Source organism: Toxotes jaculatrix, chromosome 21, assembly GCF_017976425.1.
Source record: "Toxotes jaculatrix isolate fToxJac2 chromosome 21, fToxJac2.pri, whole genome shotgun sequence".
Classification (NCBI taxonomy): Eukaryota; Metazoa; Chordata; class Actinopteri; family Toxotidae; genus Toxotes; species Toxotes jaculatrix.
Genome location: NC_054414.1, coordinates 13,934,500 through 13,961,891, shown reverse-complemented (window position 1 = coordinate 13,961,891; position 27,392 = coordinate 13,934,500). Strand labels below are relative to the sequence as shown.

The following is a 27,392-nucleotide window of genomic DNA, read 5'->3' as shown; positions in this document are numbered from 1 at the left end:
GTGGGATGTTATGAATTAAGAGTCGTCGTCACAAAGTTTGTGGGGAAAGTAATGTGTTTGTTCCCTTTTTTTTGTACATATAAAGAATGTGGACTAAGGTTACAGGCTTCTGCAGGTCATGGACAAAACAACTTTAGAGAACTATGAGCAAACAACTTGTAAAGTTAATTTCTAGAAAGTGAGTTGTAAACTGTAGAACTGTTGTCTGAACTCTTAAAAAGGAAATTTAAGCTCTGGCTAGAGGTGTGTCTTGCAATGTCCAGGGCCGTCCTTAGACATTCACACACTCAGAGCAGTACATTCTGTACGTTCCCACCCATCATTTGTTTGAAAACACTCATTCACTGAGCAAAACACAGAGATCTGCATGTTTCCTCACTGTACACACAGGAGAGACGTGATGAGGAAACAATCACACCAGTGGGTTTCAGTCTTTAGCTCAGTAAGAGAAAAACATTTTTGGTAACAGCTATGTAAATTGAGACAATAAAAAACAAACAGCACAAAGGTTTGATTTGATTGATCTATCTAAAACATAACAGAAATTGACTCAGTGTAGTGGGTTGGGACGAACTACTTAACACCAAGAAAACAAACAAAAACGAACTCAAGAAATGTTGACATATGACTTTATTTACAAGTTCTCTTTGTTCTCTCCAAGGGCTATTCCAGCAAGAAGCAGTGAGAACCCACAGAGAGGAGGAAAGACTGAACAGGCAGCAGGTTTTCATATTTATAAGTTACAGTGCAGCCATGTGGAAATCAATCCCTCACTTCAAGGGATTTATTATGTTACCAAAGATATTTTTTGCCTGAGGCTAAACGAAGATTGGACTGGCCACACCTCATTAGCTTAAACCAGTTGAAAACAATCTATTACAAAACACTGAATTGTTTAGTTCTTAGTATACGATAAGAATTTTTGTTGACAAGGGTTTATTTTAGTATGCTGGGTCAAACATGACTAGTTGTTTTTTAAAAAACAAACAAAAAACAAAAAGCAAACCATGCTCATATGATACACACAACTGACACATCTCACATTCAACATCTTCAGATAACATTTCACACTTAAGATACAGAATAAAACCATACAGGAGGAATATAATTTATGAACTGAAATAAACCATCTCCTTCCCTTTTACTTATATTTGGCTGATTTATTAACCAAAGGCATCTGGATCTCTATCTCTGTATTTAAGATGGTGTGAATCCCAATAGCTGTTCAATTGGTTTGTAACGCCATTCATCTGCTTCCAGTTCCTCCACCAAGCTTGCAAGTTTCTCCATTCGAGACACTTGTTGATCTGGGAGAACAAAACAGTCACTTAATCAGGGTACTAGACTTTATTGGAGTGATCAAACAAATTTTGCATATACAGTTACTGGCTTACCATGTTTAACCTGTTTCAGTGTTGAGGCAACCTGGTAGCTGAATACAGACTCACATAAAAATCTGTCAGAGCCGTCTAAACAGAAACACACAAATGTTAAGAAGAAGAGATTTCAGTAGAAGACATAACCTAAACCTTGAAAAATGTCAAAATGAGGCCTTCAAGCTACTTCAGAAAGAGAACTTCAGGTTAAATATTGCGTAATTTCAGCATTATGTAAAAGGGCCATTCAGAGTTTACCAAAAGTCTAAATACTAATGGCACGAAAACAAGAAAACAAAGTGGAACAGCTTGAGAACTTAAGCATCACTGCAGTCCTATTCATCTCTTTGTTGGTTGTTTTTAACCTTGCAGGACTCTGCTGCCAAACTAATCATGTTAATTAGTGTATTTTCAGCTACACAGGCAACAAAGAAGGGGTAAAGAGCCAGATGGCCTTTCAGTCCCATAAACAAATCCTATTTGTAGGGGCAGTGAATTGTTAGTGAAAGAAGCAAGAGGGTGGACCAGTAAACTTGGCTGCTGGCTTATAACTGGCTTTCAGTAAGGAAAAAAACAGACACAAACACATGTTCACAATTAATATTTTGAACTATTATATGGGAATTTGGTTACAAGAAAGAAAGCTTAAGAAGTTTTAAAATCTCTAAGTGGTATTAAGACCTCTAGTTCGAGGGCGGTTTGAAAAGGACACAGAGCCTATTCTATACAGGAAACCGAGTTTGATTTCTATCTTTTGAGTCAAATGTTGAATATGAATCTCAAAGGAGAGTCTGTTGTCCAGCCTCGTTCCTGCGTGTTTGTGTCACTCTGCTACATTGATAACCCCTATACCTCCCATCTTATGTTCGGACAGCTAAAGCCCTTACCTGAGTGTTTAATCTTACCTTCCATCATTTCACCTGCGCCTTTAGGATATGTATAGAGGACTTTCCTTGGAGGGATGAGCTCTGAAGCACTGAACCCAGAGCCTGTCACCGAGCTGCCGCTTACTCCCCCCGCAGAAGAGGAAGAGGATGACGCTGCCATCGCCTTAGCAAACTTTAAAACCACACACACAAAAAAACTCAGGAAAGCAGTTAACCTTAACCAAACAAACCTGTGAAGGCTAACGTTAATAGGTTTATGGTAAAATCAACTGCTATAACTACTGGGTGGCTAGCAAGTAAGCTAACTATCCTACTAACACCAATGTAGGCAACAACCATCCACCACTGACGTTATTAGGCACAACATGGCGATAACTAACCTATTTGCTAGCAATATAACTTACCGTCGACGTCCTAGCGAATCTATAATGACTTTAAATCCGAGAGGTTGATTCTGTTGTTTGTTTGTGTAGTTGTCTTACCCCTTGTTTACGACAAAGACAGCATTTTACGTTTGAAGCAATGGTGTCTTCACCAGAGATTTCAAAACAATGCGGATGGATCGCTAGCGTCGCTTTTCAGGGAGTGATACTTCATTATCGTTTGTAGATCTGATAACACGTTACCGGCGGCACCACTCCACTATGTGAACGTCAACCTACATATGAGTACGTTAGCTAGCTAGCTAAACTAGCTTTAAAAAGCCATATAAGCTTGCCAGAAAGCTATCCATACACTTGTTTATGTTATTAGTTTAATTTAGGTATTGCTAACGTTATCAAGTTTACATTATGGACGTTTTACGTCCAGCTCTTATCACTATAAATGGAAGAGTATACCGAAAAAATATAATTAAGGAAGAACATTATGAGGAAGAAGAGGATTTCTCCTACATGGGACCACCAGGTTAGTCAGTGCTAACAACTACAATACAAATACTCACTTGGTAGCTTATTAGGTCCACCTAGTCAGAACGAATGCAGTCTAATACAACAGCCCTGTAATAAATCCTAACCCTCACTAAGGTTATATAATGTTCAATTTGTGCTGAAACTGTAGCCTGTGGTGCTGTTGAATTGCATTGCGTTACACAGAGGTATGTCTGTCCCATATTGTGACTACCCTCATCGATTTGAATGGCTTGGACAAAATAGTGGGAACACCTGTCAGCGTAACACGTCTTTAACACTGTTTCAGCAAAAACATTGAAACCTTCATGACGGAGGACTTATTGCAGGACTGCTGCATTAGACTATATAAGTTACATTAGACTGTGATACTGTCAGACTGCAGCTACAATTTCTTAAAAAAGAAACCAGTAATATATTTGTGTGTTTCTGCTTTACCATGTTCAGAGAATGATCTTGCAGAAGATGAAACCTGTGACTCCCACATGATTGAACAGACTGATAAAGGATACTGTTGTGCCATTGATGTCCCAAGTGTTCTTTACAAGTGAGTCACTGTAAAATACATGCTGTGATTCTTCTGTATCTTCCTTAACTTCAAGTGCATATTAGATTTTGTTTCTTAGCAGTATTATGTGAGTCTGAATTTCCTTGTTTGCTTGATTCCTCTACAGATACATCATTGGGAAAAAGGGAGAGACACGCAGACGTCTAGAGTCTGACACAAAGACGTCTATCAGCATCCCAAAGCAAGGAGTGGAAGGACAGATTGGTGAGGATTAAGTGCAAATCTAGCCATTGTAAAACATATGAAAGAGCACACTCTGAAACAAAAGATTTTCTTTCAACTTTCTTCCATATTCTGACAGTTATCACAGGTTCCCACAAAGCTGCAGTCTTGTCTGCAGCTACACGAGTTGAGGTCCTTGTTGACAGTTTCCGGAAAAAACAGCCTTTCACGCACTTTCTTTCATTCCCTCTGAATGATCCCAAAATTCAAGAAGGATTCATGAGATTTAAAGATGAGGTGTTGCAGCAGTGTTCACAGGTATATTATTATAGAACAACATCCCTCATTTTATCTTTAAAATTGGCACTCACATCTCATCTAAGTGTTGTTGTTAAATTCAGTGTTCACAATTTGTTGTAACTTGATGTGTAGGATCATGGAGTAGAGGGAAGCATCTTTCAGAACCCTGCAAAGCTTCATCTGACAATCGGCACCATGGCTCTGTTAAATGAAATGGAAGTGAGAAAAGCATGTGAACACCTCCAAGAGTGTCAAAACTTCATCAGGTAGGGGCCAGACAAGGTTATTATATCATGCTGGATTTGATTATGTAGATTGGATAAAATTGTACTTAACTGTCAGATTCTGCTTAAAAGTTGTCTGGTGTCACAAATAACCTTGAGTGTGCTTTGTGTTGTATTTCATTAGGGACATCACAGAAGGAAATCCTCTGCAGTTGGTGGCCACAGGTGTAGAGTACATGAATGATGACCCAGCTATGGTGGATGTCTTGTATGCCAAAGTCAACATGAAAGACGGATCTGACAAGTAAGTGGATCAGTAACAAATGCAGTGAATAATTAGATAATTTTAAAAATCTGATACCCCACTTTAAAAATGCTCCTCCTACTTGAATCTCTGTTTCTGTTTTTGTTTGTTTTTTTGTTTTTTTTAATTACCACGTTTTAGGTTGCAGGTGATTGCAGACCGACTGGTAGAGCACTTTGTCTCTACAGGGCTGATGGTCAGAGAGTGGGACAGAGTGAAGTTGCATGGCACTGTGATGAACACTCTGTTCAGAAAGGACGCCACAGGTAAAAACATTGCATACACATGATGGGCTAACCAGCACGAATGCGAACAGCATCTGTCCCTGTGGCTTGTGTGAAAACAAAGTTACTGACATGCTGTGATCACATTGGTAGCTCCTGGCCTGAACCTATTTGCCAATGTCCCCTTATTATCTCCTGGCTTTGACTAGAGCTGCAATGACGACAAAGCTGAATCTTGAACAATTACAGCAACAAATTCCTGAAGAGAGGCAGCATCAGGCAGCTAGTTCTGTGTTTGGCCACAGCTCTGTTTACGTGCACCAAGCAGTGTGTTTTCCAAGTACTGTGACAATGGCTTCATTCATTTTGGCCGTGGAACAAGTCCAGCCCCAGTTCTCAAATTCGTACTGGGCTGACCAGCATCACAGCACAGGAGAGAGGCTGTGTTACTGCTGACCATGTTTACCAGCCTGTGGACACATCCTATTAAAATTCAGTGTTGTTGTTTTTTTTGCTTTTTTGTTTTTCAATTTCACAAACTAGCTGACCTTGATTCTCACTTTACCATTGTACTACAATTGTGTCAGCAAGTAAACCTGTTTATTTCATCAGGAGATAACATATCAGAATTTTTTGGCCTATGCTATATTGTTGAGCTTGTCTGTTACACTCTGGTGTTTTTCCAGTTGACAACGCGGGCGGCCCAGGAAAACAAACCATGAGTGAAAGAGAGGCTTTTGATGCCAGAAACATATTAAAGGTTAGAGGAAATTTACTCTTGCCTGTTTTTTCAAACTACTAAATTACAGACATCCAGACTTGTACTCACTACTTAACATCTGTTCTCCCAGATCTGCCAGATGACAAATTGCACATGAGGATTTTAAAATTGTTTTTAGCAATAGTTCAAATGAAGAACATAAATATGGCTCTGCTGAAAAATGTTGTTGTTTTCGCACAAGTCCGTAAACACCCTGTATTTGATCATTTTGGTTAATTTTTAGAAATGCAAAGTAAAATGGGAAAAATAGGTATGAGAGAAATAAGAAATGGCAAAGTGAGATATATATGGAAATGAACTAGATCTTGGTTGCTTTATCAAGGCAGCTGCAGCGATTATTGCACCAAACAAATGATGCAACATTGTCTGAATATTCCACACAGGTTTTGCAACTGTGTTTGACATTCTCACTGTCCCACTGGGACATATGAGAGCTTGCCAGTTTGTAGGTCTTTAAACACACACAGAGGAAAATCAGGTTAATTCAGGGAGCGATTCCCTTTTATTAGCTGTTGCAAAAGGTCTTATTATGAGCCCAGATTAGGTGCAGTGTGAGATATATAATGAAGCTAGTCATGGTCGCCCCAATTTCACAACAAAAATAATATTTTTGACTCTTCTCCAGTCTGTAATACTGATTCATTCTGGTTTGTTATGTGCAGTTGTGTGAAGATCTTTTTCCTAAAACTACATTGTAGAATCTACTGAGGGCAGTGCATCTGTCATTAGACATCATTACTTTGTTGTTTCTCTCAGACTCAACATTCATTTACTGTTTTCATTACAGAAATTTGTTGCTTATCGTTTTGGAGAGTTTGAGCTGAACACAGTCCTGCTGTCCCAGAGATATTCAACAGATTGTACGGGCTACTACACCTCTGCAGGGAGCATCAGCTTCTCATGAGCTACAACAGAGCTTAGCATATTCTGAGGTAAGAAATTTCATAATGAAGAAAACAAGTTTCTAGTGTTAAAGAACATTGAAGCAGTCTCTGTGGTGTTGTCCAGTAGGTGGCAGCATAGTATTTTTTTGTTTAATTATTGCAGATGATTGCTACACCTGTATCTGAACCAAATTCTTTGTTTTATAAAGCCCATTGGGAGCAGTTTGCAGGGAAAAATAAAATAATCAGAGTACAGAAAGCCGTAGGCAGTCGAATTTGTGTTTTTGTACTTTAGTCTCCAGACAGTTAGTTCTCTTCAGGGTAAATGAGTTAAACAACATCAAAGTAAATGACAAAGTACATCTTAATAGGACAATCAAAAGAAAACATGAAACAGCAAGAATTTCCATCAGAAACATCACGGTTTACCCTACTTTTGTCTCAACTTTGAAAATAGTATGGGTTTAGCTTTGCAAAAGTATCACTGTCAACCATGAAAAAAACCTTTAATACCATTCTTTGCCCTCCTCTATTTTAAGCATTTCATGTTTTAGCACATACGAGTTTACACGGAAAAGTCCTAATAATGGTTTAAAAAAAGAAGTAAACTGTGTACCAATCCAGAAAGCTTTCATAGCGAGGCTTTCATAGGGAGTTGTAGGTTTCAGCAGTGAGGATCACTTCCGCGTTCAAAAAGCTGCAGTTCCTCGCTGCCGCTGGGGGCTGGCTCCAGAAGTGAGCAAATCTCCATTGACCCCCATGTTAAAATAGTCAACTTTACAGCCTATTTTTATTGAATTTCTTTGTACCACAACCGTTTTAGTGTTATTTAGGCTTAAAATTCTTACTTAAATTAGGCGTGGTTACGTTGAGTGACAGCCCCATAGACAGGCACTGGTAGTTAGCTCTTTGCTAAAGCATCGGCTGGGCTAGGCGGATACATCCAGAGGCGTCCGGCTACCTCCAGCGGTTGACGGGGGCTTTAGTGTCCGTGTTTGTTTCCCAATGTTCGGATAGGTTTTTGTGACAGTATGGCTTGTTGTAGTGTAGACTGTACTAACCGACCGTCGAAGGAGTCTGTGTTGCGTTTTTTTCGGTAAGTAAATTTCTCACTATTTTACCTGGATGTTTGCACTAATTAGCATGTATTAGCATATTTAGCCGCTGGCTTATGACTTAATTGCCAATTTATGGTCGCTGCTGATACAGATAGAGGACCGGAGCAGCTCATGTTAGGAACGCTGTTGCGGTGTGTTCCGTGCTCTCAGAGTCCGTTTATTGCGGGAGTACTAGGCTACAATTTTATTTTGTCTCATTTTTCTGTTTAAAAAGTCAGACATTGCATGGACAGAGCAGCTCCGTCAGTAAGCGGCTGCTGTTGTTTGTGTGCTGCTGTAACTTTAAGTGAATAGTGGATGGAGGCAGCGGTGAAAGCCGGTAAATATTGAATATTAAACATCTTAATATATTATTATTATTATTATTATTATTATCATTACTAATAATGACAATAATAATCATCATTATGATCTCTGTTGTATGCTGTGTGTCGCGGTCGTACGGGGACTGTCGTGTGGTGGATGTAGCTGCCGCTTAGCTTGTTAGCCTAGCTGATTAGCCTTAGGCTTGCTCGGTTGCTCCGAGCTAAGTGGCCGGGTTCTCGGCCCGCTGACCCCGGCTGAACCGTAGCGTAACCGCCTCTTCGCCAAAAAGTACACTCCCACTAAAATCCAAGATGGCGCAGCTCAAATGCCCATGGTTTGGTCACAAAACCCGAAATCAATGGGTGACGTCACGGGTGCTACGTCCATGTTTTATACAGTCTATGGTTGAAACACGCTGGTAGAGTTTCACACTGATCTGGTCTTATCCACACGCTATGAGAAGTCATAATAAGTATTACCCATTTCCTTTCATCTCACTGCCTCATGAATGTGTTAATGCGTCACTGACATGATTTATTATACCAGCCTGGGTTTTTTTTTTTTTTTTTAATCTTCTTTATCAGTGCCCTTCCCACACGAACCACAACCTTGTTCCCACTCCCGTCTGTTCAGTGTGTCAGTGGATATAGACATCGTGACACAGAGCCCCGGCCACTTGCTCTTGCCGCCACAACTTTTTTCATCCGAGTGGCCAAAAGTTACACTGATGGAAACTGAGGGTGCTTTTTGTTTGTTGGCTCTGCCATCCCATGCTGTTCACCCTCCCATTTCAGCAGTGGCGAGTGGTTTTTTTCCCCCCTATGCTCCTGCAGTCGTGTCAAAAGACACCATTACACAGGGACATGCAAATTTCGTCATCGGAAAACAGCCAGCCAGCTAGTCGAGCCTTCCATGCATTGACTCTTGCACTGTCTGGGCATAAAATTAATCTTTTCAGACCCAGAAAAGGGGCCTAATTATCCACTCCCTGTCTCCTGAGAGCATGCTTGTTAGTGGGTCAGGAGTACACATCCTGCTTAATGCCACTCTCAGGTAACCGATACAGCGAGGAATTCTGGGAATTGCCAATACTATTGCTCATAAGGACAGAGAGAGAGAGAGAGAGAAGATGTTTTGCAAGTTAATGAAATTCACTGAGAGTGTGCATCCTTGTTTCTTTTGACAGCAACATGATTAAGGATTCGCTGGGCAGATGTCCTCTCTAATGATCACACCGAAAACACATGTGAAGGAACATACGTCATCTATAGACAGACTCAGACTCTCAAGACAGATTTAATTTGTCGGGAGATTTCAATATAAGATGCTTGCACTATATGTTTATTTAAATTTCCATATGTGTGTTTTGTTGCATTGATCAGGAACATATTGGATCAGGGCTGCAGTGAGTCAATAATGTTTTCGATCAGTCGATCAATTGTTTAGTCTGAAAATGTCAGAAAATAGTGATGAGCAGCTATTAGAATATTTCTTGTTTTTTTAGTGTATTTTTTGTTTGGAAACAATAACATCTCCCATAAAGATATGTTTTATATTATCACAGCTGCATTTTACTACATTGTCATTTATTCTGTTTACATCAGCATCTCATTATGGGTGCCCGCATGAGGGTCCATAGTTGTTGACAAATACATTAATAAACACACAACATCCCAGTGTTTACTTATTGAATGTTTATTTACTGCTCATAAGTTCTAAATAGGGGTACTTAAAGTGAAGTGTTGTGGAGAAATGCCTCTCATATTTTCACTGAGCCCAAGGTGACACTCTTTAAATCATGTATAAAACCTGACTTTAATTAAATAAAAAGATATAAAACAGAGAAAAGCAGCAAGAGAAAATCACATCTGAGAAGCTGCAGCCTGTGAATGTTGACATGATTATGCATTTTCTTTACATTCGAGTAGTGATTGTTTGCTTTCCATAGATTTGTATAAGGCAGAATGATCTGGATTGATTCTTGACAAAATCATGTTGCTAGGCTTGTCTGTGTGGGTGAGCTTGCTTACGCACTGTCCGACATACATCATTTTTTCTGTCCCTGCCACATCTCTCACCCTAATTAGTCAGCGCTGTGCTTCTTGCTATGGGAACTTCCAACCTGACCCTTGAGATTTTCGAGACTAGCATGTGTCCCTTTCAAGCCAGATAAATAAGTATTGTATCTGTTTGTGTTACCGTGGACCTATTTTCTCTGTGAATTTGCATCCCTGTCTCTGAAGATCTGAGGAAACACAGGAGCTGGATTTTAATTAAAATGTTAAACAGTTTAGTTAGTCATTGCGGGCATGTGTGCATGTACTTGTTTACATGCACTGATGAGTTCAATAAGCTGTATGTTTTGAAGGCTTGTTCACTGTGTCCCCTGAAAACAAGACTTTATAATGTAAAACCAGCTGAAAAAAACTGCTTTCCAATTTATTTACTTTTTTTCTCCTGTGTTAAAAGTGTAGAAAGAAAAAGCTGTGATTAAAAAAAACAAAGAAAAGAAAAAGTAAAAGCAAAAACAGTCACTTAGATGAGCCCATAACACCGCAAACTTGCAGTGAACCCCACAGTAATGAGAATTCATATCATGTTTGGTAACTGAAGTCTTGTGTTATCTCAACCAAGTATTGTTTTGGCCTCTATCCAATTTGCATATTTAATTTCATGCCATTTTCAAAGAAGCAGTTTTAATGTTAAGGCTGTTTGAAATAGGTCTTACTTGATCAGTGTCAATTTTTTTTGCCACAGTTTGGGTTTTGATATTCAGAACTGTACTTTGCAATTTTTTGTTGTGTAATTAGACATTAAGCTTTCATTCAGGAGAACTGGCATCAACATTTGCTCGGGGAAAAGAATGGTGCTTGACAAATGTGACCTTGTAATAGAGTAGATATGTTTGATTTGCATGCTCAGAGTAGCTAATAACATGCATGAAATCAATTAAGCACATAACTGCTTTTTAAGGTAATGGTAAGTTTTACCCATGTGTGTCTTAAAGCCCAAATGTTGATCAGGTTTCTTTTAACAGAGCAACACATGAAATATATTAAAACAAATCCAATTAATCAAAAGGAAGAAACTCTTTCCTTTAACAAGCTTGAATCCTAACATTGTTTTAAGAAGGTGTTTGATTGATCCACGAGATGTTACAAAGGTGCCCTGTTCATGATCCTGCCAGACAAAGCCCACGAATCTTTCACATTAGATATCGTTAGCTGTGAAGTGTGACAGCGTGCCTTCCTTTGATTATTCTCTCATGTTGGATGTGACTATCCAGTCGAGTGTCACTGCCGTTTGAATTTCACACTAATCACTCTGTCACTAATGGCGTGAGCAGCCTTGATGGACAGCCAAGGCTAGAGTGTTTGATATGTCTAATCTGTGTCTCTGGCGAGACGGCAGGTGATCCCTGCAGCAGCTCTTTATCATTCAGAGTGCTGAGTCTGGAGGCTGCCTGCAGCTGTCCACGTCTGTTTACTGCTGGAGGCTTTCACACAGGGAGGAGAGGCACAACGCCAAGTGTGTTTGAACAGCAGGTAGTCATTCAGAGCTGCTGTTTACTTTGTGTTCACTGTACACAATAAGAGTTTAAAATAGAGCTGCTACAAACTTTCATTATCGATTAATCTCTATTGCTTTTTTTATGATAACTGTTTTATCAATAAAATGTCAGAAAATACTGAAAATGCCTTCAACAATGTCACAGAATCTACAGTGGTGTGTTCAAATGGCTTGTTTTGTCCAACCAACTGAGTACTAAAGGTAAATATGAATGTTTGGCATTTTTGCTTTATAAATTGTGTCAGTCATTAAATGTTTTATAAAAATTTGTGACTATCAACCAAATCATTTCATAGTGACATTAAAGTAGCTCATATAGCAGTGGCAACAGAAGTAAGATTTTTTTTTCTTTTAATTTAAATTTTAAATTAGTCAGGACTTTTTTTTTTGTCCACTTGTGGGCAGCAGAACAAGCTGTGTAAATGCAAATTAACATAATCACCTTATAGAGATGTTAGCAAACAGGTGCTTGGATACACATCCAGCATTTATGGAGCAACATTAGCATTTATTTGGAGTTTGGTTTCTGGCCACCTGATGAATAAAGTCCAATATTCACTACTCTTTTTAGCAGTGTATTGGCATCCATCACCTCCGGGGGGAAATATCTGGCTCTTTAGCTGCTAAATGATCCATTATGTTCACCAGCTAGTTGATAAGTTTATCTGTCTTTGTTGTTGTTTGTTTTTCTTCTGAAAATAGCTGCATGCTGCGCACAGAAACAACACTGATAAGAGCAGTGAGTGAACCAGAACAGCAAGGTCGTGGACCATAAAATCAAAACAATGAGCTGAACGTTGCTAAAACGTTCCATAGAGCAGAGGGGAAGTTCAGAGTTTGGTGATAATTTTGTACACATTTGTCACTGTAACCCCTTTCACATTTCATATAGTTGTGTAATACATTGTTAAAAAATATTGATTAGTGCAGCTTTAAAGGATAAACTAAATGACACCGGTTGATGGTGATGTATCAGTGCTGTAGTTAATCAACTCAACATTTCAGCAGAGACAGTGATGGACTCCTGCGCTGTGATCGATTCACATTTAATATGGAAAGGTGATGATTCACTGCTGTAAACTCTCTACATTTAAAGCTATAAATTGCTCATAAATCCTCCTCCTGACTTCTATTCAAAATGTTTTATCCATCCACTCCAAAGTCTTACAGCGTGACATCCCTTCATCTAGCACTTAATGCTATTGGTAGGATGTGGAGTGAAACTGATGGGGTTTTGACACTTATAGTAGTTGATATAAGCTTCATAATGCAGACTAAAAATAAAGCATCTACTGAGACCAAGCATGTCGAGAGTTCAGAATATTAGCCCGCTTCTGTCTATTGTGTACATTTAATTGAAAAAGGTGCTGAACTCTTTTCCACCCCTGCTGCAGCCGCCCGCAGTGCAAAACAGCAGCTACAGTGCTTGCAAACTGCCGTCAGACTGCTCTCAACTAACTTTGCACTTTTAATAGCTGTGTGACCCAGTTTGAATCCAATTGAATTAAATCTATATACATTTATAGCAGCTCCACTTACAGCTGTAAGTCACTCGAGATTACTCGCTAAACGCGTCCCGATGTGGTTTATTCTCTCCTCAACTTTCAAAATAACCTCTTTTGATGGTTCTCCTATCCAGGAATGTGCTTTCAGGTTATATTTTTTTCATGCACACTTTACAGTGGCAGCACCTATCACAGGCAGTAACTGCTCCGCAAACAAGCATCAGTAGTGGCTGTTGCAGTTGCAGAACGTGTTCGTTTTTATTGTGCCATCATTATTTTTTGCTGTAGTATCATTTTTGAGTTCATATTTACAGGCTTGCTATTTAACCTAATAATAAAATATCTGTATGTTTGCCTCTATACACATAAATGTTTCCTTTGAAAATTTTGATCTAATTTTGATCTGAATTTTTCACCATTTTCTGACATTTTATAAATAATGTGAGTTCATTAGAAAACAAACAAGAGATTAATCATTTATGAAAACAAGCATTAGCTTCTGCTTTAGGATACTCATTAAATACAAATATTGATCAACGAATATGTGTTGCAGGTCATTGATGAACATGGCAGCAGAACAGGAAGTGTTCACTGATGCTGGCTGATGAAGGAGCTCTCAGCCGACACTAAAGCACTTTGGGAAACAAATTTCCGTCAGATGGTGAACATGAATGGACCCACAACAAAGTATCCTTGCATCTTTGCTGAATCTTTTGTTGAAAGGAGGTGGAAAATTACCATTTGTTTGGACTGTGTTTTCCTTCTGATGGCAGCAGGTGCTACATTTTAACATTCTGTATAAATTTGGCAGGAATAAATAAATGTTTAAAAGCATCCATCCTTGGCCCGTTGCAATTAATTGTTGTGTACCGGGATTTCCTGAAGCGATACTTGCGGAGCTGTTACATCATGTGAGCATATGTAAAGCCTCGATAAGCAGTGAAGCTTGTGTTGGGCCTTACAAGCTGTTTATAAGACAGAAAAGGGATGTGATGTGTTTACATTTGTCGACAGCAAATATTTATAGATAAGCACGCCTTCAAATTTTGCTGCAGTGTTGTCTGATGTTATTCAAATGAAGCTTCCTCCCCTGAACTCCTTTTGTGTAAACTGATTATGCTTGGTGAACAGGATAGATAAAGTTTATCAACATCTGCCTAGAGAGGAACTGGAGGAACTGATGGCATCAGTTAATCCCTTTACAATTAAAGGCACTCTTCCACCGCTTAACTCCGATATGTAGAAGAAAATGTTAAACAAGTTCTGTGGAGCTGCTTCTGTGTGTAAAATATAAGAGCTGCACATCGCTTTTTTTGTCTTGGATGTGTGTAAGAGTACAAGTTTTGTTCAAATCAAAAGTTTTGAGAAAATCAAAATATCTAATGTAATTGAGAATTTATAGGGGGACATCAGTTGGTTTGCTGGTGCTGTTATGAGCATGAGGGACATTGAATTCCGAGAATTCAGTCTGATCAGTGAAGCACAAACTTGCTGGAAAATCATTTTCGCCTGTTCCATATGTACGGTTTGCTGTGATTATGGGTCCGTAGGGGCTCCTGGTCACTGTGCTGCTACTTCAGATGCTGATGGAGTAGAAGAGGCGAGCTCATAAGAGCCCTCTGCAGTGAGGGGGGGTACATCTTTTGAGTCTTCTCATCCCTAAAACTTACCATCTGAAGTGATGAATAACTCAAAGCCTATCACCAACATGTTTTCCATCTGCTGTTGCTGTTCTGGCACATGTAGGATTCCCTCAGGAGACTTCCTCTGCCACGGTCCAGGGAGAGGCTTTCTAATAACATCTCGACTCTAAAACAATTCCTAAAAGCTAATGATGTAAAGCAGACAGAGAGCACAGTCTTTAAATGCTTCTGAGTGAGCCATTTCTGCTGTGTGACCATTAAACTGCAGCACATTCATCCCGATCATGACATGACTGATGACGACCTCTTGATTAACACATCATGTCCAGCTTCTTGTACAGCTGATGTGCACAGCTGGCTGACGCTGCGGGACATTTCTCCTGCTGCCCTTGCTGCCCAGATCTGGAGCTCTGCACACTCAGGAAAGCCTGCATCTGCCACATCAACTATTTTGATGCCAGTGTCAGAGTTAGTTTGGCCAGCTAAGCAACATCACGGGAATGTGATCCTGCCCCTGGCTACTCAGCCTGAACCAATATTGGTAACCTTAAACTCAAATGAATCTGCACAGAGCGCTGGATTATGTTTATCTTCATAGGGATGAAATAGAGAGTGGAGGAAGCGAGAGGGAGAGGGCATTGAAAGTTTAGGGAGCAGCAGGAATGACGTGGGTAGACTTGAAATGATGTGCAGGTACAGCACAACTCTAGGTCACAGATCGTAGAGGAAAAGCACATCACGTTTTACCTGTTCAGTCAACAACATTTTGTGTAGACAAGCATTGTTCAAACCAATGAAAGAAAGTTTTAAATTTCATTCAAGACCTCAAGGTTTCGGCATCAAATAGGCTTAATGTCACGCTGATTTACAAGGCAATGTGTGGCTTCACAAGACATCTAGAGTTTTCCATTTGATGTTGTGCTGAAGTTATACAGTAATAAAAAACTGGGTCTTACTTTTTAGGAGAAGTGAAGTATGAAATGGTTACTTTGGTTAGAATTGATCACCTACTTAATCTATACTTTAGCAGCCAATATAGACAATACAAAAATAACAAAATGCTACAGATGCAACATTAGCCACTGAGGCTGGCGTCTGAATGAATGGTCAGGATTCTCTCCTGGCCCATGCCCCATCCCTCCACCGAGTTTGGTGCAAGTCAGATCAGCACTGTTTACATGATCCTGCTGAAAAAAGAAACAAACCAACAAACAGACAAGGATGAAAATATAATCTCCTTGGCGGACATAATAATCATTAGCTGCAGCTTTACTGCTGTTGCTTATGGGAAATGGTCACTTATAGACATGCTTTTATTTTTTATGTAAAAATCATGGCTGTCTTTGTACTTGGATTAACTGTCTTTTAAATACACAGAGACATCAAATAAAAAGATGAAATAAAACTTGAGCTTTGGATTTGATGATTTCACTCTACATAAGCGTGATGTTGCCTCTGAAGATGTATTCTGTTAAACTTTAAAATTACTTCAGAGAAAATGTTGGGTTCATTCAAATTAGCACAAGCTGTAAAAAAAAAACAGGCTGCTCATTGATAGTTTTGTTTAGACCACAGAACCATGACAAGGGCTTGTTCCAGGTACTTGTGTATCTGAGAAAGATTCAGATTTTATGGTATGACACCTGGCAGACACCTCTGAACTGAGTCACTCATACACATTCTCTCTCTGCACTGCTAATGAATAAATTAATAATGAAATGGAGCTAATTTTAAGCTAAATTGAATCTCATTTGCCCCAGGGCCTTCTGGGAGTCCTTCAGTAACCCTCAGCAGCATGGGAAGCCCAGTTTGGGCACTGCTGCCTTATGGTATTAGCTCAATTGCAGCAATTTTCCTCACATATTCTTCCAACTTTATTGTTCAATTGAGTCACTAATTTCACTGTCTAATACTGTTATAGCCGAATCCAGTGAGTCTCGCTGGCATAAATATTAGACGCGCTGGCCCTTTGCCAGAAACATTTTAATACTATGAATAAAATCCGATTGATCATCAGTACAACAATAAACATCTGTTCCACTTGTATGATTCATTTGCAGTGTGACTATCATGGTTTCTGAGAGCGTGTGTGTGTGTGGGCTGCTTACAAACAGAAAAAAAAGCCAAAAACAGACACTGAAATAATGAATCCAAGTAAGCAGAAATAAATGATTAGTGCAGGATCTAATCTCTCCTTTAACTCTTTCTGCCTCCTCCCTCTCCCTCTGTCTCTCTCTCTCTCTCTCTCTGTCTGTTCTCTCCCCCTCCTATCTCTCTCATTTCCATTCAGTCTGTTGAAGCAGCAGCAGCAGTCTTGTATGTGGATCCTTGGCTAGAGGACAGCAGCAGCAGCAGCACCAGGAGGAGGATACATCCCAGACCAAACTGCCCGAGCAACATGGTCGTTGTGAGAATCGTCGCTTGCCTGTCCCTGCTGGTGGGCTTCTCGCTCCAGGTGGACGTGAAAAGTGGGAAAGAGGCAGGAGGAAAAGCCGGGAATTTCATGGAAGATGAGCAGTGGCTGTCAACCATCTCTCAGTACAGCCGTAAGATCAAACACTGGAATCGCTTCAGAGACGTGAGTGGTGTATTTAGAGTAATTATACAAGCGTGTTGTCCCATCTTATCTGATGCCTTGTGGTGTTTGAGATGCTGCTTCCTGTGGAGGTAACGCGGGCTGTTTTCTCAGGTGATTTTGCGCACAGTTAACTGTCGCTCCGAAGTGCAGATACACGCAGGATTAGCAGTTTGGACATCATAAATACTTTTTAAAAAGGGGAAATATTATAGGGTAGTGTGTTTAGAGGTCGTAGGTGCCAATAAATGCGCGGGTGCGCGCACTTGTGTGCTCGCGCCTTATGAAATGATGTGATAAATTCACATTTTCATTCTTTTTTTTTTTTTTCAAGGTGCCTTATTACCTGATGATGTTTCATGAATTGAATTGGCTGGTATGCCAATCGGGCTACTATTTTACGATGTATTTTTATTGTTAAATTAACACTTTCATCTATGGACCTTCTTATATGAGAGTGAATATAATACCTCTCAAAGGAAATCTATGACATTAGCCCAGTTCTCAAAAGCCATTCCCAAGCTCCTTCTGGGTAATTGTGATATTCCGAACAGTGTCTGTATTCACTGATCAATACTTATTGATCTGCCATATTGCACATAAAATGTAGGGCTCACAGTCAGGAGGCTTCCAGAGCTTTCAGACTGAAAAGCCACACAGCAAGACTTCAGTTGTTTATCCTCTAAATCACAAATATCAAGTACAAGGGAAAAAACAATTCTTATTTTGTTGTCTAGACTGATTTCTGGGCTGTAAAGGGACAGCTTTGTTTATTCTGTTCAGTCATGCCAGGAGGACTTTTCACCAGGCATGGACAATAAATTATGGATTGAATTACAGACGATGAATCTCCTGCTGACCTTAAGATATATATGTACCTTTCAGTTTTCGACTGCAGATCAGACAGAACAAGCGATTCCAAGACATCACTGCTCTGACAAATTGTGAAGGGCATTTTGTTTATTTACTCTTTAGATGAATCGAGAAAATCGTCAGCAGATTAATCCAAAACTAAAAATCTGTTAGTTTAATAAGTTAGATGCAGCCCTTTCTGCAATCTTTAAATAATATTTTTTTTCCATCTAGGTAAAGTGATAAAAGGCTTTTTATGATGTGCTGTTTAATTGTCTTGTGTTTTTCTGAGACTTGTTTCTAATATTTAGCCCACTGTCAATGGTATAAATGGAGTGATAGATTTTAAATAACCTAGCGCTGCCTTTCACTTCCTCCTGGCAGCATCCAAAACGCAGCCACACAGGGGAATATGTGGGGGATGGGGAGACAGTGAGCACGGTAAGGGGTCAGGGTGTTATGACGTGCTGCATCGATACAGTGGTGAAGGCTTCTTGGTACCAAAAGACAGAAGGCATGGCCTGAATCAGGATGTTAGACATCTCTGAGGAGGAGTTGGTTAACAGCAGCTCAGATCCAAGCCTCAACTTTGACAACTCGACGGCTGTTTGATCTCATAGCTGAGAAATACCACCTCACACAGATAGTGTTATCAGTGCCGGCCAGCCAGTAGCTGCATTACCTTTGACCATGCTTGGTGGCGTGCAGGAAAGTGTTCGACAGTCCTGGACCCTGAGGGGCACAGAAGGCCCTGTTAGAGAATTTGAAATTGAAATGCAAATTTGTGCTGTCATGCAAATTTGAATATTATCGTTTCTGGTTTTTTGGAGTGGTTTACATCACCAGTCTAACTGGATCAGTGCTGGCCTGACAGAGGGGGGTGAAAACTGTGGGATGGGGCCTTTAGCAGCATATTTGGGACATGTTAACCTGTACTGTCCTGAGAAGATTTGTTTGAGATCTCCAGAGACTGGGTATTAGATGTGTCTTCGGTCTGTCGGTATACACCATCTGAAATGTGAAGGGGTTGTATTTGTTTACTAGCTGTCCTGGCAAACAGGTGGTGTGAAAACAGCAAGCAGGAATATTCATACTGCATCTAAATAAAGCTGGGGGGAAAAAAATCACCATGTGGGCTTTGATTGATCTGACTGGTGTTTAAATTGGACCAGGGTACATATGATTATCCAGCATGGGGACTTGATGAGGAAGCGTTGAAAGGAAGAACAATACGACCAACAGCTGCAGAGGCAGGGAGTGTTGGGATAAACCATAGCAGGTTACAGGATGTTATGCAAGCTCCAGTATGACTGACATCAGTGTTCAAGCTGTACTGCAAACGTCAAGACATCAGATATCATGATGTAGATTCTCCTACACAGAATTCAGTGCGTCTTCCCGAATCTGCTCATCAGTTTAAACACTTCTTTGACTTCTTGATGATTTTTTTTTTTTTTTTTTTTTGTCCCGTCACAAGTTCCACTTTGCATTCTGGTCTGTTTGGGTGAATCTGCTCAGTGGGAGCTCAGGCCACCGCTCATGTGAACAATACTGTGCTGTTCATTCACAGCCAGATTCTCCCATCTCTCTGAGCAGTGCAAAGAGGGAACTCATTAAGGAGCTCTGCAGCCTTTCAGCCAACCACAGAGGGCTGTTTAAGGTTTGCACCTGCTCTACTGCCAGCTACATTTTTAATGAGATTGAGAGTGAGGCAAAAATACGAGTGACCATTAGCCTTATTGTTGCTTACTATTTTATTTGATTTAGGAAAGTGATAAAGGCAATAATTAGATAACAATGATTGATTCCTTCATTTTACCCAAGAATGTCAGTGTGTGTACATCTGCATCCTCAACATACATGAAGGAATTTCTGATGAAAGTGAGAATAAGAAAATAATTAATGTTTTGTAATGTTTTATATATGATGCATGTATGAGCTTCAGGGCTGCAGCTAATGATTGTTTTCATCATTATTAATGTATTAATTATTTTTTAATTTATAAAATGTCAAAAAATACTGATAGTGCCTATCTCAGGTTCCCAAAGCCTAACAGTGCTAACATGCTGATGCTTACCAGGCATAATATTTACCACGTTCACCATGTTCGCTAATTAGCACTAAACATCAAGCATCATGCAGCTGAGGCTGATGTAAAGGTCACTGGTTTTGCAGGTATTTGGTTTCCAAAGCTGAAGGTGATGTCTTTAAATTGTGTCTTTTGTCTAAGAACAGTTCAAAATACAAAAACTTTTGATTTTCAGTAATATAATGCAGAAAAAAAACTCTAAATCCTCTCATTTAAGAAGCTGGAATCAGGGAATATTTGCCACTTTTATTTGGCTCAAAATCATCTTGACTACTGAAATTCTTAAAATTTCAGTGCTTAACTACATTCCAGCCACTGATCAGCATAAAAGCACTTTATCTGGCAACACGTACATAAGGACAACAAGCCAGCTGGATGAACTAATTGCACTCCAGTAAGCAACCTGATGATTCACCCAAACATGGATCAGAGTCATTATTGTTGCTGTTAGTGAGATGATGGCGATGACCCAGTCACTGATCCTGCATCAGCTCAGCTCCTCTGTGAGAGCTCTTTGATAAAAGCGAGACCAGGGTTCACTCTGTTTTTCTGTAGATGAGCAGCAAATGCGACGCTGTCACATCCTAGGTGACACTGAGCTCTCGTACCTAGCTCAAAGTCACACCGCCAGCTGTGGCTTTTTCCTGCTCCTGTCATCAACCTCAGCCATTTATTAGCCTCCCACAGGATTTATGCTCCAGTGCTAACAGCCAGTGTAATTACGGATATGAAAAATTAGAAAAATTAGAGTAAGAGGACAGTGTGCAATTGTAGAAAATGAGGCCTGTTTCCAATTAAAAGTGAATGGCAGTGTGGGGGCTGAAAATTAAGACTGGAAAAAACCATAACAGTTAAATGAGCTATTAGTTATCTGCATTTCCTCTGCTGTGTTAATCAGAAGATCACACAGATCAACTATCAAATCAACTATCTGTGGAGATCTGCTCGTTGCACACTAATGGGATCAAAATGGCAAAAGTGGTAGGAAGAGATGCTTCTTGCCTCTTGTCATTACCATGTATGTCTTTGAAATGTTGGGGGGGGGGGGGTGGTGGTGGAGGTAGCTGTGAGTATTTGGGCTGCTCAGATACGATTCACAGTAGAAACAGAAAAGAAAGGGGATCCTGCTGGCTTCCCAACACAAGCGTGGGTGACTCTTAATTGAGTGGAGAGGCTGTTTTGTGTTGTTGCTCCTGTGGAAAAGCCCGATAGCGATTTATGCTGTGCAAAAAAACGCAAAGGAAACACACAGAGAAGCTCAATGGCTGCCTTGAACAGCAGGAAAGGTTTTTTGTGAGCGAAGCCATGCTCCACAGCCCACAGATTGTCCAAATATACAAAATCTCTTTCCATCTTCCACTATGGCTGAATACGAGAAAGCTACTTGTGATAGGACAGTACATGTCGATTAATGTGTTTTATAATGGGGCCTGGCTGCACCTACCACATGAGTGTATTAACACACACCAACAGCAATGCGAGTTGCTGAAATGTCGAGCTGAATAATTAGCTGTTCCAAGGTTCTTCTTCTGGCTCTATTGTTCATGCATTATTTATAGTGGCATCTGCCTGAGAGTTGTCTCTGTATTGGTGAAGCTCCTCTATGCCTTGCCTCAGGCAGAGCGATAAATGCTGCCACTCTGCTTGTGTGTCTGTCTTCATTCATGGCAGGCATGATGGCGCACCCAAGACTCAATCGATGAGCCAGCTTTTTAACAAACAAACTGAACTATATCATCGCTGGCGATGGCTCGATAGTGGGTTTTTATTTTTTTCACAGGATCCCCTTTAACTTCTCCCAGTGTGGCTGCTGGGCTTTCTGGGGTCCATGAATACACAAATGTAACAACAGACAAGAAACAAACAAATTTCATATTAACAGTTGAAAACAATAATTACATAAAGGAAAATTTCAATTAAACAAAAGGCTCGCCCAAAAAGACGAGAACAAAGTTGAAAGTTCACATTAATAAATCACATTTTTGGCCTGCGGAGAAATAACTGACCCATCTTGGCATTCCTACTTAGTCGGATTTCCTCCTTATATAGGATTTGAGATGTATTTGATGTAAGCTAGTAACAGCTTCCACTTTTGAGAGGCTCTACATAGAGCTATATTAGTCAGATAATGTTAGGTTTGGGAAGAGGTCTTCTCATTCCTGGTAAGATTTAGATTCACTAAAACTGCCTGAGGCTGTTCCCTTAGAAATGCATTTTACTTGTTGGCAAAATAAAATCTAATATATATCATTACAGACATAAGGAACTTAGAGATAAGAAATCCACCTGTATTTATTGACAGTTGGAAATTCATCTGCCACTCGACTACAATGATATCCCTATCTGTATATCTGCAGTGACCTTTATTGTTATCGCTCACAGACACGAGACAGAAACCTCAGTTTACCCTTCACTGCGTAAACGATTTAGAAATGGCTTCACCTGCTGAAATTTCTCTCCAGAAAAGGTGTAGTCGCAAGACCTGTTATTTGAGTGGAAATTATTAAATGTGGCGGGGTGGGGGGGAAGCCTACAAACATAGCTGTGCATATATTTGCCAGGTGGAAATATATTGAGGCTGCAGAAAAGTGCTGTCCTGAATATATTCAGGTCTGCCTCGGGTGTTTTTATATTTTTGATAGATGTGTGTTTGTGACTGCCATCTTTGTTATGTATTGTCTCAGCTGCACTAAGCACATGGGCAGAGCAAACACAGTCATATCGCTTGTGTTCAGTACCAATGAGGGTAATAATGTAAGGTGCACAGGTTCAACCCAGCATTGATAAATTCTTTGCTTTTGGCCACAAATCAATCACTGTTGAAACAGCAGGGCAACTACTGTACAATTAGGCCAGGGAGGTACAAAAGCTTTGAGGACAAGCCCTTGCCTGGGGAGAATCAGCCTCTTTTACTGTTGTCTGTACATTTGATTTTAATGTTGGATGACATGGACGCCTGTTCGTCTTTTGACTTCAACTGTCCCAGAGCTGCATATGGAGGAGCAGGGAGAACTGAGCCTCCTCTCTGCATTAACGGTCAGAGTGAGATGGAGGTGTCAAGGGCATGTTTGGAAGGAACTGTGATCCTGTCTGTGTAAAAGCTGTATTTAGTATGTGCGGCATGTGGTGGATATATTTGTTTGTGTGTGTGTGTAACAGACACAGAGACTGTTAATTTGTGGAGTTGGCAGGATAATGGATACACACTACAAAGTCATATTGAAATGACCTTAATCAAGCAAATCGTATATCAGGGACAGGGTGTAGAGCTAAAGCGCTAATAGCTTTTTTCTCAGTTGAAAGATCCCGACAGAATCTCATTTATGCGTGATGTAGTCCTTCCTAAAGCCATAACGTGACATCTCAATGTGGCTCCCTGTTTTACTGTAATATCCCGCTGCCATTGCAGGAGATTAGCATTATCAGCAGCCACAACAACCCAATTTGTCCTCATTGCCATGGCAGACGGGGGGAATTAAATGTAATCAGCCAGCTAGCATATTTAACTTAGCTACCCCTGTGAGCTGTCTCATTCAGATACCCGCGGCATTTCAACTGGGATGGTTATCATCATTATCTTCTCTTAACCGTGCTGCTGGTTTCTAAACTCATGTGTCTGACAGTTGTGAAAGAGCTCTGTAGCTTCAATGGACTTGTCATTGGAGCCTAATTAATTTAAACAGCAGGCGTAGCCGTTAAAAATTTGGAAATGGCAAAAAACATAATCATCGTAGCACAGACAGACAGACAGAGTGATATTGTAATGTAAATGCTGACTCAAGCAGTTGCACAGCTTTTTAGTACAACTAGTCTGGTTAAAGGAAAACGCTGGTGTTACTTTGTATTTTTTTCTTGTAGTCAAAAAAAAAAAGACCATAAAAAGACCAAAACCAGCAATACATTTGCCTGCCTCTCAATACTTCCCGACTTCTCTACCCTGTCTGTAGCACTCAACTGGAATCCACTGGATTCTACTGAAGACATTAATCTTTAAAAACGGATCACGAGCGTGACTGAAAACATGGTGCAAAGAAATACTGTGTTTAATGATAGAATAACGTACCTCACTATGTGTACTGTTTCCTGGGATTCACCACTACTGCTACTGGTAATAATAACAACAGCAGCGTAATTAAGTCAATTTACAAAACAAGATACAACAATATCTTAATAGCAGCTGGGTTAGATAAGTGAAAATACATAATACATGATCCTTTGCCTGTGCAGGGCTTTGCTTTGTACTCAAAATGTCTGTTTAATCCCCGAAAATTTCCAAATCAATCACAACTCTGTAATAACTAGTTTGTGAAGACAGCCTGTATTTTAAGTAACAAAACCTACAAGGCTTGTTTTATTCCAGAGGGAAACAAAGTCAGTTTGTTAGAGTCTATTGGAGTGGAATTTATTCTCTTAGCCTCCACCACATTTGATATTGATTTAAGTTTCCTGGGTTAGATAAGTATACCAACAACAAACAAGATTTAGGCTTATTCTTCTGTTTATGCATGCTGATAAGTTTTTGTGTTTTGCAGATCAATATTGATGAGTCTGGCTACTACAGAGTGAAAATAGAAAACTGGCATCAGGTATTTTTGTTTGTGTGGAGCCAGATGCTTCAGCTTGTCTCATTATGTTTTTTTTTCTGCTAATACTGTATGCAGAAGCAGCATGGTTCAGCACAGTAAAGGAGGCCTGCATAAGCTGCGGGCTCCCTTGGGCATCTGTGTGGAGCTCAACCTGAAGGCTCGCCTCTTCTCTTTCTGCTTCTTTGTTTTGCAAATGGGTTTGTGGGGGGGGGGGTAACATGCTGCAGAGGCTCCGGCGGCGTTCCAGAGTTCTGCTTGGCTCAGCAATGGGGTCCAAGAGAATCCATTTTTCTGCATCCTCTTCGTCCTCCTCCTCCTCTCCAATTACTGCATCTCTCAGAGCATGCAATGCCTTGATTCAACTATGGATTCTGCTATAGAAAAGTGAACCTGGCTAATGTTTCGTGCGCCACTTCATCAGGGATTTGGGGACCACAGCTAAAGGGCTCCTGAGAATGGAAAAGGTGCATTTCTGTGATGCAAGTTCTTGAAATGTAGTCTTATTAGCCGACGGCAGCAGCTCCAAAAAAAAAGGCTCTCATCAGAAGGCCTTAATGTTTTTAGACTCTTATCTCAGGTTGAAGAGAGCCTCTTTTATTTTAACTACACATAAAGCAGCCTGTGACTTGATAGAAACTGTCATTGCCGACTAGTTAAATCATCTGCATTTGCAGGCAAGACCTACTGTAAACTCCCCAGTCAGCCTGATTATTTCTGCATTTCGGTGCAGTGCAAATGTTTCAGATGGATGCACGCTTGACAGTTGGCTACTTCGTGGCTCAGGAAGAGAGACATGCCCTTCAGTGTGTGCAGAGATGGCTGCAGATTGTGCTCCGTACTGTACTGCATTGCAGGCAGGCGTCTTACCTTGTGAAACAACATGCGTCCTTCGCCTGCAGGCCCCCGAGCATTCTGTCTCAGATGATCAATTTGATCCAGCTCTGTGTTGCTGGGCTGTGACTTAATCCCATAATGCTCTGGTGTTTTGTTGCAATCGAGACGCCCCCATTTTTCTTTGTGGGTTTCTTTCTTCTTTTTTTTTTTTTTCTTTTTGTAATCTTTGGAGTGTGATGAAAATTCTCATGCTTTCATATATATAACATGTAATCACCTTAAGCAGTCTGTAATACAGCCATAGATCATGTGAATGTCTGTCAGAGGGAATATCGTGTAGAAATCTTAGACCTGTCACGCTTCAGTAAGAGAAATTGTTTCTTTCTACAGGCATAGGAATAACATGAGTTAGTGTATAGATTCAAAGGAGATGTGAAAATATGTCCTTAATTATTTCTGTGATTTCTGCCTCATGTTCAAGTGAAAATGCAATGTTTTGCCACTCTAAAGCCAGCGGGTTCAGGCCGAAAGACACACAGTGTCATTTTGGAACACTGTAATGCATTTCTAAGTGGTTCAATCTGCGGTGGGTCTGCGCGATTAGCTTCTCTCCCATTTCTCCGTCGTTTCCAAAGGCAGTGGGGTATAAACAGATAGAGACATTACCTCCACCACTCAGGCCCCAGCATGCTGTATCGGGGCGCCATAATGACCCGGCAACGGCAAGATGCACTCCCACTGCTCCCTGGTAACTACAGAGAGACGGAGGGTGGAATGTAGATTCACGACAGCCTCCGACTGCATGCCCTTTCGTAGCGACTGAAAGCAGGGAGACGTAGCTAATTCGGCTATGTTAATCAGGCGAAGCACATTACTGCGCAAATGACAGGCGGAGGAATGGTGAGCTGACAGTGTCCTGCCAGTCAGAGAGGCAGATACACCTCAGTGATCTGATAGGATGACATGGCACCGGCCCAGAGCACAGGAATCAGCTGAGGAAAGCCTCTCGCAGGTCTCTGTTCATTACAGGCATGACCCGGATCACCAGTCCATCCATCAGCCTGTGTTTATCCAGTCACTGCCAGAGTAAATGACTTCATGAAGCTGATTAAATGACAGCTGGAGGAAATGCAAAATGTCCAGATCATCATTTAACCTCTAACTCATATCCCGCTGCTTAAGTTATGTCTTTACTGCAAATATCTTCTTCTGAATATCAATAAGGACTATTGCGGAGGATGAAGCACACAGTAATTGCCCTGACAGAGAGGGATTTCATCTGAAAAGCAAAGTCTCTCGACTAAAAATCTTGAACTGTGTGTGTGTCTGTGTGAGTTCAGCGATGTGGGTTTTTGAAGGGGTTTTCAACACTTGTTTGCTGCTGGAACTGTTTAGAAATCTGTCTAGAATGCATCTGGATCCAGAAAAACCCAGTCACAGATAAACATGCTGATGGGCAGCCAGAATTTTATCCAACGGTTATAACAAAATCAGCCAACCAGCAACTCTAAAGCTCACTAATTAACACATATCTCTTTTGTTTGTTTATACCAGACATGAGAGTGGTGTCAGTCTTCTATCTCTCTGCCAGAAAACAAATAAGTGCTTTTCCCAAAATGTCTAACTGTTCCTTTAAGGTAGAATGACCTATTCACTGGAACATGCTGTTTGGATACAATATCAGGTAGATAAGGAA

The 27,392-nt window shown here is 40.4% G+C and overlaps 3 protein-coding genes across 5 annotated transcripts in view; 2 read left to right on the top strand and 1 right to left on the bottom strand.

Moving 5' to 3' along the window:
- Positions 1-615: 615 nt before the first annotated feature.
- On the bottom strand, positions 616-2,824 carry anapc16 (anaphase promoting complex subunit 16). The gene is made up of 4 exons (XM_041029528.1): positions 2,668-2,824; positions 2,282-2,435; positions 1,395-1,469; positions 616-1,307 (listed from the first exon to the last, which is right to left on the bottom strand). Exons 2-4 carry the CDS (start codon positions 2,421-2,423, stop codon positions 1,198-1,200), a joined length of 327 nt encoding a protein of 108 aa, XP_040885462.1. The 5' UTR covers positions 2,424-2,435; positions 2,668-2,824; the 3' UTR covers positions 616-1,197.
- Positions 2,789-17,160, top strand: ascc1 (activating signal cointegrator 1 complex subunit 1). 3 transcript variants are annotated; one of them, XM_041029526.1, is made up of 10 exons: positions 2,789-3,169; positions 3,619-3,718; positions 3,846-3,943; positions 4,041-4,219; positions 4,334-4,467; positions 4,610-4,729; positions 4,871-4,995; positions 5,640-5,713; positions 6,522-6,666; positions 17,051-17,160. In XM_041029526.1, exons 1-9 carry the CDS (start codon positions 3,055-3,057, stop codon positions 6,636-6,638), a joined length of 1,062 nt encoding a protein of 353 aa, XP_040885460.1. In that variant the 5' UTR covers positions 2,789-3,054; the 3' UTR covers positions 6,639-6,666; positions 17,051-17,160. The 3 variants fall into 3 exon arrangements, with proteins under 3 accessions (XP_040885460.1, XP_040885459.1, XP_040885458.1); XM_041029525.1 differs by lacking the exon at positions 17,051-17,160 and adding an exon at positions 9,229-10,570; XM_041029524.1 differs by lacking the exon at positions 17,051-17,160 and adding an exon at positions 13,671-16,138 and having other exon boundaries at positions 2,813-3,169.
- Positions 17,143-27,392, top strand: part of LOC121175706 (testican-2-like) — a 31,686-nt gene continuing 21,436 nt past the window's right edge. The window contains exon 1 of the mRNA XM_041029522.1: positions 17,143-17,338. Within this exon, the coding sequence (XP_040885456.1) occupies positions 17,159-17,338 (180 nt within the window). The 5' untranslated portion in view covers positions 17,143-17,158. The remainder of the gene's footprint in view (positions 17,339-27,392) is intronic.

What these genes read in the sequence shown, in the direction of transcription:
- ascc1 (XM_041029526.1), top strand. Translation starts at nt 3,055, where the DNA reads ATGGACGTTTTACGTCCAGCTCTTATCACTATAAATGGAAGAGTATAC. An exon ending in GTTCAGAAAGGACGCCACAG is followed by an intron (nt 4,996 to 5,639) that starts GTAAAAACATTG and finishes GTGTTTTTCCAG; the next exon opens with TTGACAACGCGGGCGGCCCA. An exon ending in ATGCCAGAAACATATTAAAG is followed by an intron (nt 5,714 to 6,521) that starts GTTAGAGGAAAT and finishes TTTTCATTACAG; the next exon opens with AAATTTGTTGCTTATCGTTT.
- anapc16 (XM_041029528.1), bottom strand. Translation starts at nt 2,423, where the DNA reads ATGGCAGCGTCATCCTCTTCCTCTTCTGCGGGGGGAGTAAGCGGCAGC. An exon ending in CGCAGGTGAAATGATGGAAG is followed by an intron (nt 1,470 to 2,281) that starts GTAAGATTAAAC and finishes GTTTCTGTTTAG; the next exon opens with ACGGCTCTGACAGATTTTTA. An exon ending in ACTGAAACAGGTTAAACATG is followed by an intron (nt 1,308 to 1,394) that starts GTAAGCCAGTAA and finishes TTGTTCTCCCAG; the next exon opens with ATCAACAAGTGTCTCGAATG.